At 36.4% G+C, this 11,996-nt stretch overlaps 2 protein-coding genes across 2 annotated transcripts; both read right to left on the reverse strand.

The window, feature by feature from the left end:
• Positions 1-2,153: 2,153 nt before the first annotated feature.
• LOC141611322 (putative serine/threonine-protein kinase PBL21) lies at positions 2,154-6,694 on the reverse strand. The gene is made up of 6 exons (XM_074429837.1): positions 6,607-6,694; positions 5,739-5,926; positions 4,509-4,698; positions 3,506-3,897; positions 2,577-2,945; positions 2,154-2,477 (listed from the first exon to the last, which is right to left on the reverse strand). The coding sequence occupies exons 1-5, from the start codon at positions 6,692-6,694 to the stop codon at positions 2,676-2,678; spliced, it is 1,128 nt and encodes a 375-aa protein (XP_074285938.1). The 3' UTR covers positions 2,154-2,477; positions 2,577-2,675.
• Positions 6,695-7,870: 1,176 nt separating this feature from the next.
• Positions 7,871-9,029, reverse strand: LOC141611323 (protein-S-isoprenylcysteine O-methyltransferase B-like). The gene has a single exon (XM_074429838.1). The coding sequence runs from the start codon at positions 9,027-9,029 to the stop codon at positions 8,430-8,432; it is 600 nt and encodes a 199-aa protein (XP_074285939.1). The 3' UTR covers positions 7,871-8,429.
• Between the last annotated feature and the right edge of the window lie 2,967 nt (positions 9,030-11,996).

Raw genomic sequence — 11,996 nt, forward strand, 5'->3', positions numbered from 1 at the left:
TTTCCACGCGCTATCACTCAGTCCTGCCCCACCTTCCTTTATTAATGCCCTTATCGCAATCACCTTTTGCTTGTTTTACCTTTCTTTACTACTGCTCGAGTGCACTTCTTGCTAAACTTTGGACAAAACTGATAACATATCAAACAAAACTGGTAACATATCAAACAAATTTGATAACATATAACAAATATAAATCAACAACAAATTGAAACATAGAAATAAATTTCATATCCAACAAAATTGGTAACATAACCAACAAAATGATATCATCTCAATATATATCAATAGTCGATATCATTAAATGATAACATATCCAACAAAACTGGTAACATATTACTACAATGCTGCAATTTAATACCCAAAAATGGTAACATAACCAATAAAATGGTAACATATCAATATATATCAATAAACAAGATCACTATATGATAACATACTCAACAAAACTTGTAACATATCAAGTAAACATTCAATCAAACTAAAGTATCAAGCAAACATTGTTTAATTTCTTACGCAAAAAAAAAAATATAACATTATTTAAAATAATATCAAATAATGAGACAAAACGATGTGAGATGAAAAGATGAAGATAAATATAGAAACAATATAATAAAAAAAATAAACATATAAATCAAACACCAATTTTAAATTTTAAAAAAGCAAACATAAAATAGATTCAAAACATGCAACATAAATTTTAAAAACCACATCAAATAAATAACAACAAACACTAAAATAAAAACAAAAACCAAGAATAATAAAACCAAAAATCCAAAATAATGAAATCAAATAAACCAAGAATAATATAAATCAATTTAAAAACAAAAAATCCAAAATAATGAATAAACCAAGTTAAAAACAACAACAAAAACTAAAAACAAATATAAATCAACAATCATCACATAAACTGAAAAATATATAAATTTATGGAAATGAGAATACCTCATCCGACATCGTTGCTTGCATTTCTCCCTATAGTATTCCTCTTAGGTGGTGCCTTTTTTGTGTTGTTTTCTTTGCCATGTTACCAATTTTTATGTTAATGTTTGGGTTTAAGATTAAATTGTATGTAGTTGAAGAATCTGGAAAGTTGAGATGAGAGAGAGAAAGAGAATATGAAAAGAAAGTGAGAATGAATTTTGGACGGGAAGAATGTAATTGAATAATGTATCACTTTTCATTGTGTGGTAGAAATAATGCACTGGGAAGAATGTAATTGAATAATATAAATGGTACATGCACAACATTATTAGTCTGCATTAACTGTACATGCACAGTACTAGCTGTCTACCCATTTACCATATAAACGGTACAATCCGACCCGTCGCAACCTTGTGACGGATACCTCCGTCACAAGCAAGACGGACTGTTTTTATTATTATTGAGTGTGACTCAAAATATCCCTTTCCCTTTCCCTTTCCCTTTCCCTTGCCCCAAGCAAACGTCTCCCAAGTGATTTTAACTAATAAAAAAAGTATGAAAACACCACAAACACTAACCACCATGGTTTGAAATGGGTAAAAGAATTAAAAAAAAAAAAGAAAAAAAGTAAAAGACTCAAAACCACCTCACCCCTAACCACCATCACGAGCCCTCAACCACCCAATTGGCGCCGACTTCCGCCACTGGCTAGTGCCCTTACCCCCGCACCTCCCTTGCGCCGGCGACCACAACCCCACGCCACTCTCACCCTCATCGAAACCCACCACCCCTCGTTGGAATTAGCCCCTCTTAACATCTAAACACCACAACACCACCAATAAAAGTCATCCCACACCCCCGAAACCAACTTACAAAGGCAAATTTGATGTTGACGGGTTGAACTCAGGCTATGACTTATGAGTACCACTTCTCATGACTTTATGGGTTGAACTAGTTGTCATCTGCTAAGCTAAGCGGACCTAATTAAGATTACCGTATAACTGAAACTGGTGAAACTCGCATGATTGGCTACATACGTCGAATAGCATAAAAAAAACAAACCTTTTTTTCAACTGAGGGGTAATGTACTTCTCTGGTTGATATGTTTTTGCTACGCACAAGACTGGAGATCTGCCTGCAAAATGGTGTGGTTTGAGTGTTTGACGAGATGCATCGGACAGATTGCTCTCCATTGGACTAAAGAATAAAAGTGTCTGTTGGGAGTACATTACAGAACAATCTCCAACTCAGTTTTCATTGTTTGGGACTTTAGGAGTAAAGTATGGGACATTCAACAACATTCAACTATAAAATCTCATTCCAAAGAGATAAATGCACAGAAATACAGATTATACGACTAGAATTCAACCATAAACTAAAAGATACTACAATGAAGAAGCTTTGTCTGAGCATTGTTTGTTCTTCATCTCTCGCCAACGGAAAATCGTCCTTTGTTTGGACAGCAAATTCCGAAAAGACTCCGTCAAAGAAACATAGTTGTGGAGTCTACAACAATCTGGTATTTACAAATGAATAAACTTAACTTGTGCTTTCACCTGCCATTAAAAAAAATAAAATAATGAATAAGCAAGCAAGGAAACAGGACCTCAAGAAGTCAAGAGGAGGGGCAAGCTCTAAAATTCAAAACATTTTACCTAGCTGCCATTTTTGTAGTTGGGACAAACTTCGCCTTCAATAATTATATGATGTATTTCACTGTTTATAATTCGTTTAAAGGTATAACTACTTTTTTTCTAGTATCTGCTTCGGTCTCGTTGTGAAGGTAAAGGTTGAAAACGGCTGCGTTTTTCAGAACCACTGGCTTCTGGATTGTAAGGTTGAGATGCCAGGTATTCAAGTGCCTCCAGTACTTCAGGAATGAGTGGCCGAAAAGCAGGTTGCTCCTGGATACACATGGCAGCTATGGCGATAGCATGATGGAGACACCGCAATGGAAAAAAACCCTTCATAGCTGGATCTGCCAGCTGTACAAATTTCCTCCGATCCTTCATGAATGGGCGAGACTGCAGTAAATCAAAGCAATACATGAATATGAAGAATTGACGATGTGTAATTCTTCAGGTTTCAATGATTATAGATGCAGATGTCAACAAGTTTAGATGGTAGTGTTATTGAGAGATGGTACTCATGAACAAAACCACCCGACTCCTGAGGCACCGTCTATGTTGCTCCGACACATAACTTAACTGTCGTGTCGCGTGTCAGACACGTGTCGGTGTCCGACACGACACGCCACTTCGACACTTCAATTTAGACCACAAAACAGGAAAATTCACACCAGATAGCCGTGTCCGACACGCCGACACGTGTCGGCGTGTCTGAGTAACAAAGGGCACCGTTTACACCCAAAACAGCGGTTACAGGTACATGAATAAAACTATTAGTCAGTTAGTCACTTTCCCGTGTGAATCAACTCTAAAGTCTCAACAGATCCGATCCAATCTTGTATTATAGCAAAAATACATTTAATTATTGGGTTAATGGCTCCTTTCACATGTAAATGTACAATTGTCTGTATTCATATAATATAATGTTTTGAATGATTTAGAGAAAGGCAACTTACCCAGTTAACCAAGTTCTGCTCTCGGAAAGTCCTGTTAGAGTCGAATGCCTTGCGTCCAGAAATGAGTTCCAATAGAACAACACCCAAGCTATAAATATCGGATTTGACTGTCAGTTTCCCACTCATGGCATATTCAGGTGCACAATATCCGTAAGTTCCCATCACTCGAGTGGATACATGGGTCATGTCACCCACAGGTCCTAACTTGGCAAGTCCAAAGTCCGCTAGCTTGGCATTGAACTCGTTGTCCAGTAGAATATTTGCGGGTTTTAAGTCACGAAAGATGACAGGTGGACTGGTTGTACAATGAAGATACTCCAGTCCTCTTGCTGTATCAACAGCGATTTTAAGGCGAGTGTGCCAATCTAAGGGAACCTTATCAGGGTCCAAATCTGAAATCAGGCATGTAAAAAATCTCAGGCCATAACAAGGGGTCGATCACGAGTAAGGAGAAAAAGATACCGGGAAGAAAATTTATATGATGTTAAAATCAAATCACTACACTTCCACTTTTGGTAAGAAATATCCCATAAAAACACTCCCGTAGTCCCGTGTGATTGTAGGCCACTAGGCCCTATATCTTCTAATCTCACAAATATTTGCCTCCTACAACTTCGATCCAAAAGCAAATGGAGCAATTATCATCTCAACCATTATGCTTATCAAATTATTCCCGCACTGGGACAATGTTGGTTTTGTAGCCACCAAAACCTCTCAATATATTCATCTCACATCTAAGTTAAATACCACTTCCCCTCGTCTACTGGATGCCATGTTTGTCGTTGGATTCGATACAAAACACAAATATACTATATATGGGAAGATCTAGTAAATGCTCATCAAATATACTTCAGCAATGCTATACTAGTCAGATGTCATTCTTGCGACTATCTAAGCTAGATCACGCTCTGCTAAAAATAAGCAGTATTATTAACTCAATCTCCTCATTAGAACAATCAATGCAGAGGATACCTACAGATTCAATAGGACATTAGTTGCTTACCAAATAAATGGTCTTCCAAGCTACCCTTAGGCATATACTCGTAAACTAAGAGTTTTTCATCACCATCTGTGCAATAACCTTTTAAGCTCATAAGGTTTGGGTGATGAAGAAGGCTAAGCATAAGAACTTCATTAATGAATTCCTTACTTCCTTGAAGACCTTTATGATTTAATTGTTTGATTGCAACAACCTATCAAGTAACAACATGTGCATCATCAATAAAAATCTCATATAGATCATATCATTACTAAACATATTATGAGGATATTTTGCGTCTGGAAAAGATTTACATGTATACGCACATCTATATTCTATAGACTGGCAAATCAGAGAAAATCTGTTTACAGTGTTCTGGTGAAAATTTTCAAGTCATTATGGTATTACAATCCGACCTGTAAATCTGACCCGACCCGTTTTTTTAGGGCCAAAGACCCGTAAATCTTGACCCGTGACCGGAAATGACCCGTTATTTTAGGGTTGAAACCCAACCCAACCCGTTCGACCCGATGGGTCAAAGATAAATTAAGAAAATTATTAAAATATTAATATTTTTATATTATATTTGAAATAATAAATATAAAAAATAAAATTTTAATATTTTTAATTTAAAAATTAATTTAAGTCAATTTTATATTAATTTTATAATATTAAATAATAAAATAATTACTGAAATAATGAATATAATAATTATTAATTTTAAATAAAATTTAATTTTAAAAAGTACTTCCTCCTATTCAGCCTATTATTCCCCTTTCTTTTGGCACAAAAATAAGGAAATGAATTTTGACCACCCTACATGAAATTGAATTTGGCACATTAAGGTTTCCAAATAAGAAAAGAGGGAACAAAACCTGACTAGCATGAAAAAGGAAAGAGGGAACTAAAGGCTGAATAAGAGGGAGTATGTTTTTTCGACTGAAAAATGATAAAATAAAAGACGTCATAAACTTTTCTCAGACCCGTATTCTGACCCTAACCCGATCCGAGACCCACATGACCCGACCGCATTTGACCTGACCCGGGACCCGACCCCAACCCGTTTGACAGGTCTAATTACAATCTTATATTTTTAGGTTTGTTCCAACACCAAAAGTATGCAAAACGCATCAGAATATTTGTATACGGTATTTGAGATCCCACATCACTACACATGCATCAGCCATTATCGAAATCAAAAACTAAAAGAATGACAAGAAAAATCATACGAAAATTAGAGCAGCAACTGCTTACCTCCCCTGTCTCTAGCCTTCCCTTGAAAACCTTCCCAAAACCCCCTTCGCCAATCCAATTAGCATCATTAAACATCCCAGTTGCAATACAGAGTTCACGGTATGTGAGACTTTTTGCTGGACTTTTTGCCCGAGCAGCCTTGTCAAAAGCTTTAGCATAGCTAGAATTTACATCTTTGCTGACATATACTACACAGAATACACATGATATCCACCACTCAGAAAAAACCTTGATAGAAAAGATTATACTCGTAGTAAGCCACAACTTTACATCACAAAATCAAAAATTTACAGTCTCATACCACTCTAATACAGACAACCCTTTTTCTGCATATTTATTAGAAATCAACCAACACCGTATAACGAGTATACCATCACCCAAGTGCCTTATCAGCTCCACTAAAGGGCAGGGTATGGGAGGCTGGATCTACGCAGCCTTACCCATGTGTTAACAGCACAAGAAAAGTTGTTCTAGATGAACCCAATGAAAATTACATCAGGAGTTGTGTCAAATGACTACTATCTCGCAACAAATATGGGAAAACAAAAAATTCAATTGAATGACTACTATATCGCAGCCACTTTAACAAGCTATTTTGATTTACTATATGGAAATTCAGAAGCAAAGAATTATGAATTTTGCATTCATTGGAAATGAAAAATCAATAAATCAAGGTATCAAACAACATTTATCACCCAAGCATCAACAACATTACCCCAGTGCCTCAATGGCTCCCGCAAATTGCGGGGTAAAGGGGTTGGATATACGCCGTCTTAACTGTGTCTTAGCATTCTTAGCAACACAAAGACGTTTCCGAAATTAAATAGTATGAAGCAAAAAATTAAAAGTTTCCAACTGTAAACAGTACCTGAAGTGAGATTAACAGATTGAGCTTGATCAGTGTCTTCAGCCTTGACAGCTTTTTTTCGAAAAACAAAACACGATAAACAACCCATATTCTTGTTTTTTTATGAAACAAACCTAAATTTTGAAGTGATACCAAGTAAAAATACCCAAAAATCTAAGCACCCAATAACATTAAATAGCATAAATTAACAAAAATACCATTATTAAGACCATAATTAACAACATCCCAATAACTCAAATTCATACAAAAAGACAAATAGAGAATACTAAAGTATAATGCAACTATGCAAGTATCACAGAATAAAACAAAAGGGTACTCCTATATAAAACTATAAATAGGTGAAAACTTTTATATTGGAAAAATGTTGCTTACAATTTACAAATAATGAAGATTGGGAAAAAATGGACTGAATTCTCAAAAGAATCTTTAGGTTGCGTGTATATGCTTTTAAGGAATTTAATCTTTCAAGAAAAATTAGCAATGTAAAAAGGGAAGAAATGTGGAGTAATAAACTATTTTGAATCAAAATCATGTTATGCATTGAATTTCAGAGAAATTTCTTAACAGTATCTGAAACAGTGATTCTGAAGGTACTTCATTCAATTCATTTGAAGATGGAATTACTAAATGGGACAAATGAAAACTTTTTCATATGATTGAGTGCAAGATTGACTATGATTGAGTGCAAGATTGACTATGTGAATTTGAGTGACAGATTGTTTTAAAATTAGTAAAAAAAATAAATAAAGCAATAAGCTTTGTAGTTTAACTAATTTTGTCGTACAAATACCATCACAAACAAGCTTCTGTGAAAATGAAGACATTAACCTTAATGATTGAATTATGTAGCAATAACAATTAGGTTGCTATCAATTCTTATTTTAAATAGACATTTCAACTCTCTTTTACAAGAGAGTTTGAACAAAACATTGGACATTTTATCTTGTAAAAATATTATTTTGGATATAAATGTAAAGATGTTGCACAGGTGTGGTATACTTTCTCTCCTTCAAGAGCCATAGTGAGAACTCTGCCTGCAGTGTGTTTCCTAGTTACAAAAGTATTATCGTTCCTCTCATATACTCCGTATATATTTACTACTCGTACATTTTACTTTAGTAGTCGACAAATATCAACTTTGACCAATATGTTACTGTGCAAGATGGAACACTGAAAAACACTCTCACCAGAGCTCTTCTAGACTCAATAAAGTGTGATAATACAATTATACAAAGGTACTAATCTTACGCACAGTATTAACTGACTTCAGGAGCTGCTCTAGTTGAATATTTTTAAGAAAAGGCAATGAAGCAATTACAGAGTAGAGTTTACTGTAATGAAAACAAAAGAAGAGGCTTAACTTTGCAAGTTAAATAAACTTAAAAAAAAAAAAAACATAAGGAAATGTATCGCAGTAGATAGATATACATACCAACTCTTGTATCTCTAGTGACTTTCAGTCACACTCCTATGTTTGAGACAGTCTAACTAAATATCGACTTGGACAAGAAGGGGCTTTGCTATGACACACTGTCACACTCCATACGCCAATGTCAATTAGTGTTCCTCAGTGAATGAAGCACGGTTTCATGGTAAAGCCGTAGGTTCTGTCAGCCTATCTTCAAACTGAATTGTGCATATAAGAAGGTCACGAACCTAGTTTGCCAACTAAGGCTGCTAGATTTCTTTATATTTGTACCCTGTAGCGTTCTAGAAACTTGAACTCATTCGCTGAACCGAATTGAGTAGAGAACCCGCTAAATATCATGATATACATTTCTATGAAAATAAATAAATGAGAGAGGGCAATGGCGTTCACTCTCTTACTTCACAAACGGTACACCAGACGGGACCCTTTGAGCATACAAGTCATACTCAACTTCGAAGAACTGTTTCAAGAAGAACTCCTCATATGGTATCCGCCCAGCAAAGAACTTCCACACAACCACTGCAAATCCAAGGGTACAAATTGGATTAAGCAGCATTATCTGACTGCCAACTGACCATATGAAAAACCCGGTATACGCGGGATGCCTTACAAATCCATAAATGCCATGGGTTATTAGTCTATGATGCTCTTCATGATAAACTTTGATAAGATGTGTGAAGGAACGTCCAGCTGTAACCATCGCCACTTTGCGTATCACTTCCCCAATGACAACCATGGTTAAGCCTAAGTTGCTTATCCACCAGTACTCTTTCAACCATGGAAAGAAGGTTATTTCAAGCCAATACTCCACCAATGCCCCGATCATGGCAACAACGTAACTTTTGCTGATTAAAAGAGACTTGAGAGTCACGTTTGATCTCCCATGAGTACAGACAGATAGAGTGTATTCCGACGCATGGAAGAAGAGTACAGCTGCAATAAACTGAGACAGCTGTCTGCAGGCTGTGTAGCCGAAGATTTCGGTTATATCCATAGCAAATACTCCGTCGTAATCTATAATTAATCAAGGGGGGGGGGTCACGATTTGAACAAATCTTTCAGACCAACTACGTGTTTCTGGTGTCAGTAAAATATGATATGGTCAAAAAAAAAGTTGAGAGTGACTGTTCATCATGCCAAAATTGCAGAAAACATAGTTTACTTGAAATACAAAAAATAATCCTCATTAAATTTAACCACTCAAGGTCATTGAGACAGAGATATCTAGAAGTCTTATAAACAAGTTGCTCACATCATAATACTCTTGGTAACTATGGAACCCCTATGAATCCCTATATCGGCTATAAAAGCACAACGAAATGAGGGAATTTGGTATGACTTAGGAGTTAGGAGGCTCAAGCCACAAGGGAATGGCGCTCGGATCAAGCACACGCCTACACAAGGCACACATTTTTAATTTATTTTTTGCAGAAAGAATTCTATTTTCAAAGTAAATATTTTGTGGAGAAATACCCTTCTTATATTGCAAAGATAGCTAGCATTTCAAGAGGTAAAATCTAGGGCTGATAATGCAAAACAAAGGGCACAACAGAAGAACTAGAATAACACATGGAAATTTCACAATAGTCCGCACAAGGCGTGCTTAAGGCGCCTAAATGTGCACCAAATTGTCATTATAATTAACAAGGAGAATTCCATATAATTCAGTAAATGCAACATCAACATGTACTCCCTCTGTCTCGATCATTTCTTTACCTTTTATATTCTTTGTGAGGTATCTGAATCAAAACTAAACAAATGATTGAGGCGGAGGGAATAAGAAACAATTTCAGTTCAAACACTTCAATCAAACCCAGAAAGATTGCAACTTTATTTTAAATCTCTGGCTAATTGAATCCATTAAAAACAATAAAGATTGCATATTTGTAATCAATGCTAAACAATCAGAACATCGTGACCAAATCTCACAAAATAAATCAAAGAATCCCAGAGAATAAACAATTAAAATTCATGGATACAGATTCTCTCTTGAATATAATCTAAGAAATACCTGGAAGAGTGAAAACTGACAAGGGAAGAGAGCGAAGAGGTACGAAGGTGTTGGTCAATCGTCTAAGAATTAATGTAGTTATTTCTTGCCTGTGTGTGTTTGACTAGTTTGTTTCTAAACTTGCAATTAGAGTTAGGCGAGTCTCACCCGAACCGAGACATAATTCGAAAAAAAATTGCCAAAGCCTATACGACCCGACCGATGATGACCTCTAACCTGACAAAACCCGATTAAGGTAGACCAAAACCGAACCTAGCCTAACTCGAGAAGACTTGTAACCCGAGTCGACCTGATACATGTTTTCGACCCGGCCCAACAACTGACCCAAAGATGACCCGAAATTAACTCGAAAGCTAGCCTTATCTGAAAGATAACCTGACATTGACTCGAAATATAACCCCATTTTTCGAAAATTCAAGGCAATAAAGACCAAAAGATAACTTGGAAAAACTAAAAAAAATATTAAAAAATTCAAGGCGATAAAGAACAAAAGATAACTTGGAAAAACTAAATAAAATGTTAAAAATATACTTCCTTTTATCCAAATCAAAGGTAATATAGGAGAGATCACTTGTTTTAAGAAAAAATGAAAAAAAGTAAGGATAGCATTGAAAATATAATAGGTCCACTTGCAATTTAATTAGGGTTATTTAATACGAATACTCCAAACTATTGACGACCTTCTCAAAATACCACAAACTTTAATTTAACTCACAATAAAACATACTATTAACCTCCTCTTCTCGTATTACACTTGGTAACCGGCTACCTATTAGCAAGTCACCTTCAATATTCCATACAAACCCACGCATTAACCCACTCTTCCCTTAACGTCCCAAATTAACAACGCCGCATACACCACCATCCACCCATAACCACCTACGCTCAGCTTACGGAGCACCTAAGCCCATTTCAAAACCATCATAACGACTTCCTTGTTGTTCCGGTTTATTCTAATCGAAGAACCATCAGGCAAACTATCATGAACATGGTATAGCTAGTCAGAGACATCTAGGCTTTTTCTGCATTTTGCTTTCTGCATCAGTATGATACAAACCATGCATCATATTGGTGGTCTCAAATTGATTCCATGCAATTAAAATACAATTGTTGTTTCGAAAGATTGCAGTAACAAAGAAGAATAAGAACAGAAACAGAACCGATTTGCAGCGACGAGGTAGGAAGGCCTCTGCCTTGAAAACTATTTCGGCACGACCGTGGTGGCGATCAACAGACGCCGGTAGTTCCCCAAGGTTTGACACTGCAGCACCCAGACTTGCCCACTCAAGGCTGGAAACTTTGGAACGATGATAAGAACAGTACCCAGAAACGATTTTAGAAGAGAGGAAACATTTGAGATTGAGAGAGTAGAGTGAATAGTGTGTATTTTCTAGTGTAGAACTGAATGCTCTATTTATAATAAATAGAGGCAGTTAGAGAGCCAAAAACGTGGCCCTAAAACGCAGCCAACAACTGAGAAAAACCGGGAGCATGACTCTCTCCCACCAACAGTCATATTGACTGACTATTAGACACATTCACTGCACATGGACAGCCCATATACACACAAGAGCAAAAAGGTAAAAGGGGGCCTTTGGCCCGCACCGCAGGTGCTCTACCCAAACCTAGACCCGAGCCCGGGCCGTGCCGGCGCGCGCGCGTGTTTGGGCCCAAACCCACTGGCCCAATACTCCCAACAAAAGCCTCCTTGGTCCACACAATTAACCAACTAAGGGAAGGGACAAATATAAACTCCTCAAAGAAGAGTTTCCCCACCGATGTGGGATAGAAGCAAAACCAAAATATTGGTTTTTCCCTTGTTTTCAAAGTCATCACTTCCAACAACTCTGTCTATATTAGTCTACATATCTTGGCCTTTTCTTTCATTTTAGTTTTACAATTCATTGGCAATGAAGATGCACAACCACCACTCTAATAAATTACTCCAAA

The sequence above is a fragment of the Silene latifolia genome, chromosome 11, assembly GCF_048544455.1.
Source record: "Silene latifolia isolate original U9 population chromosome 11, ASM4854445v1, whole genome shotgun sequence".
In the NCBI taxonomy this organism is placed as follows: domain Eukaryota; kingdom Viridiplantae; phylum Streptophyta; class Magnoliopsida; order Caryophyllales; family Caryophyllaceae; genus Silene; species Silene latifolia.

What these genes read in the sequence shown, in the direction of transcription:
- LOC141611322 (XM_074429837.1), bottom strand. Translation starts at nt 6,694, where the DNA reads ATGGGTTGTTTATCGTGTTTTGTTTTTCGAAAAAAAGCTGTCAAGGCT. An exon ending in ATCTGTTAATCTCACTTCAG is followed by an intron (nt 5,927 to 6,606) that starts GTACTGTTTACA and finishes TATTCTGTGTAG; the next exon opens with TATATGTCAGCAAAGATGTA. An exon ending in GAAGGCTAGAGACAGGGGAG is followed by an intron (nt 4,699 to 5,738) that starts GTAAGCAGTTGC and finishes GTTACTTGATAG; the next exon opens with GTTGTTGCAATCAAACAATT.
- LOC141611323 (XM_074429838.1), bottom strand. Translation starts at nt 9,029, where the DNA reads ATGGATATAACCGAAATCTTCGGCTACACAGCCTGCAGACAGCTGTCT.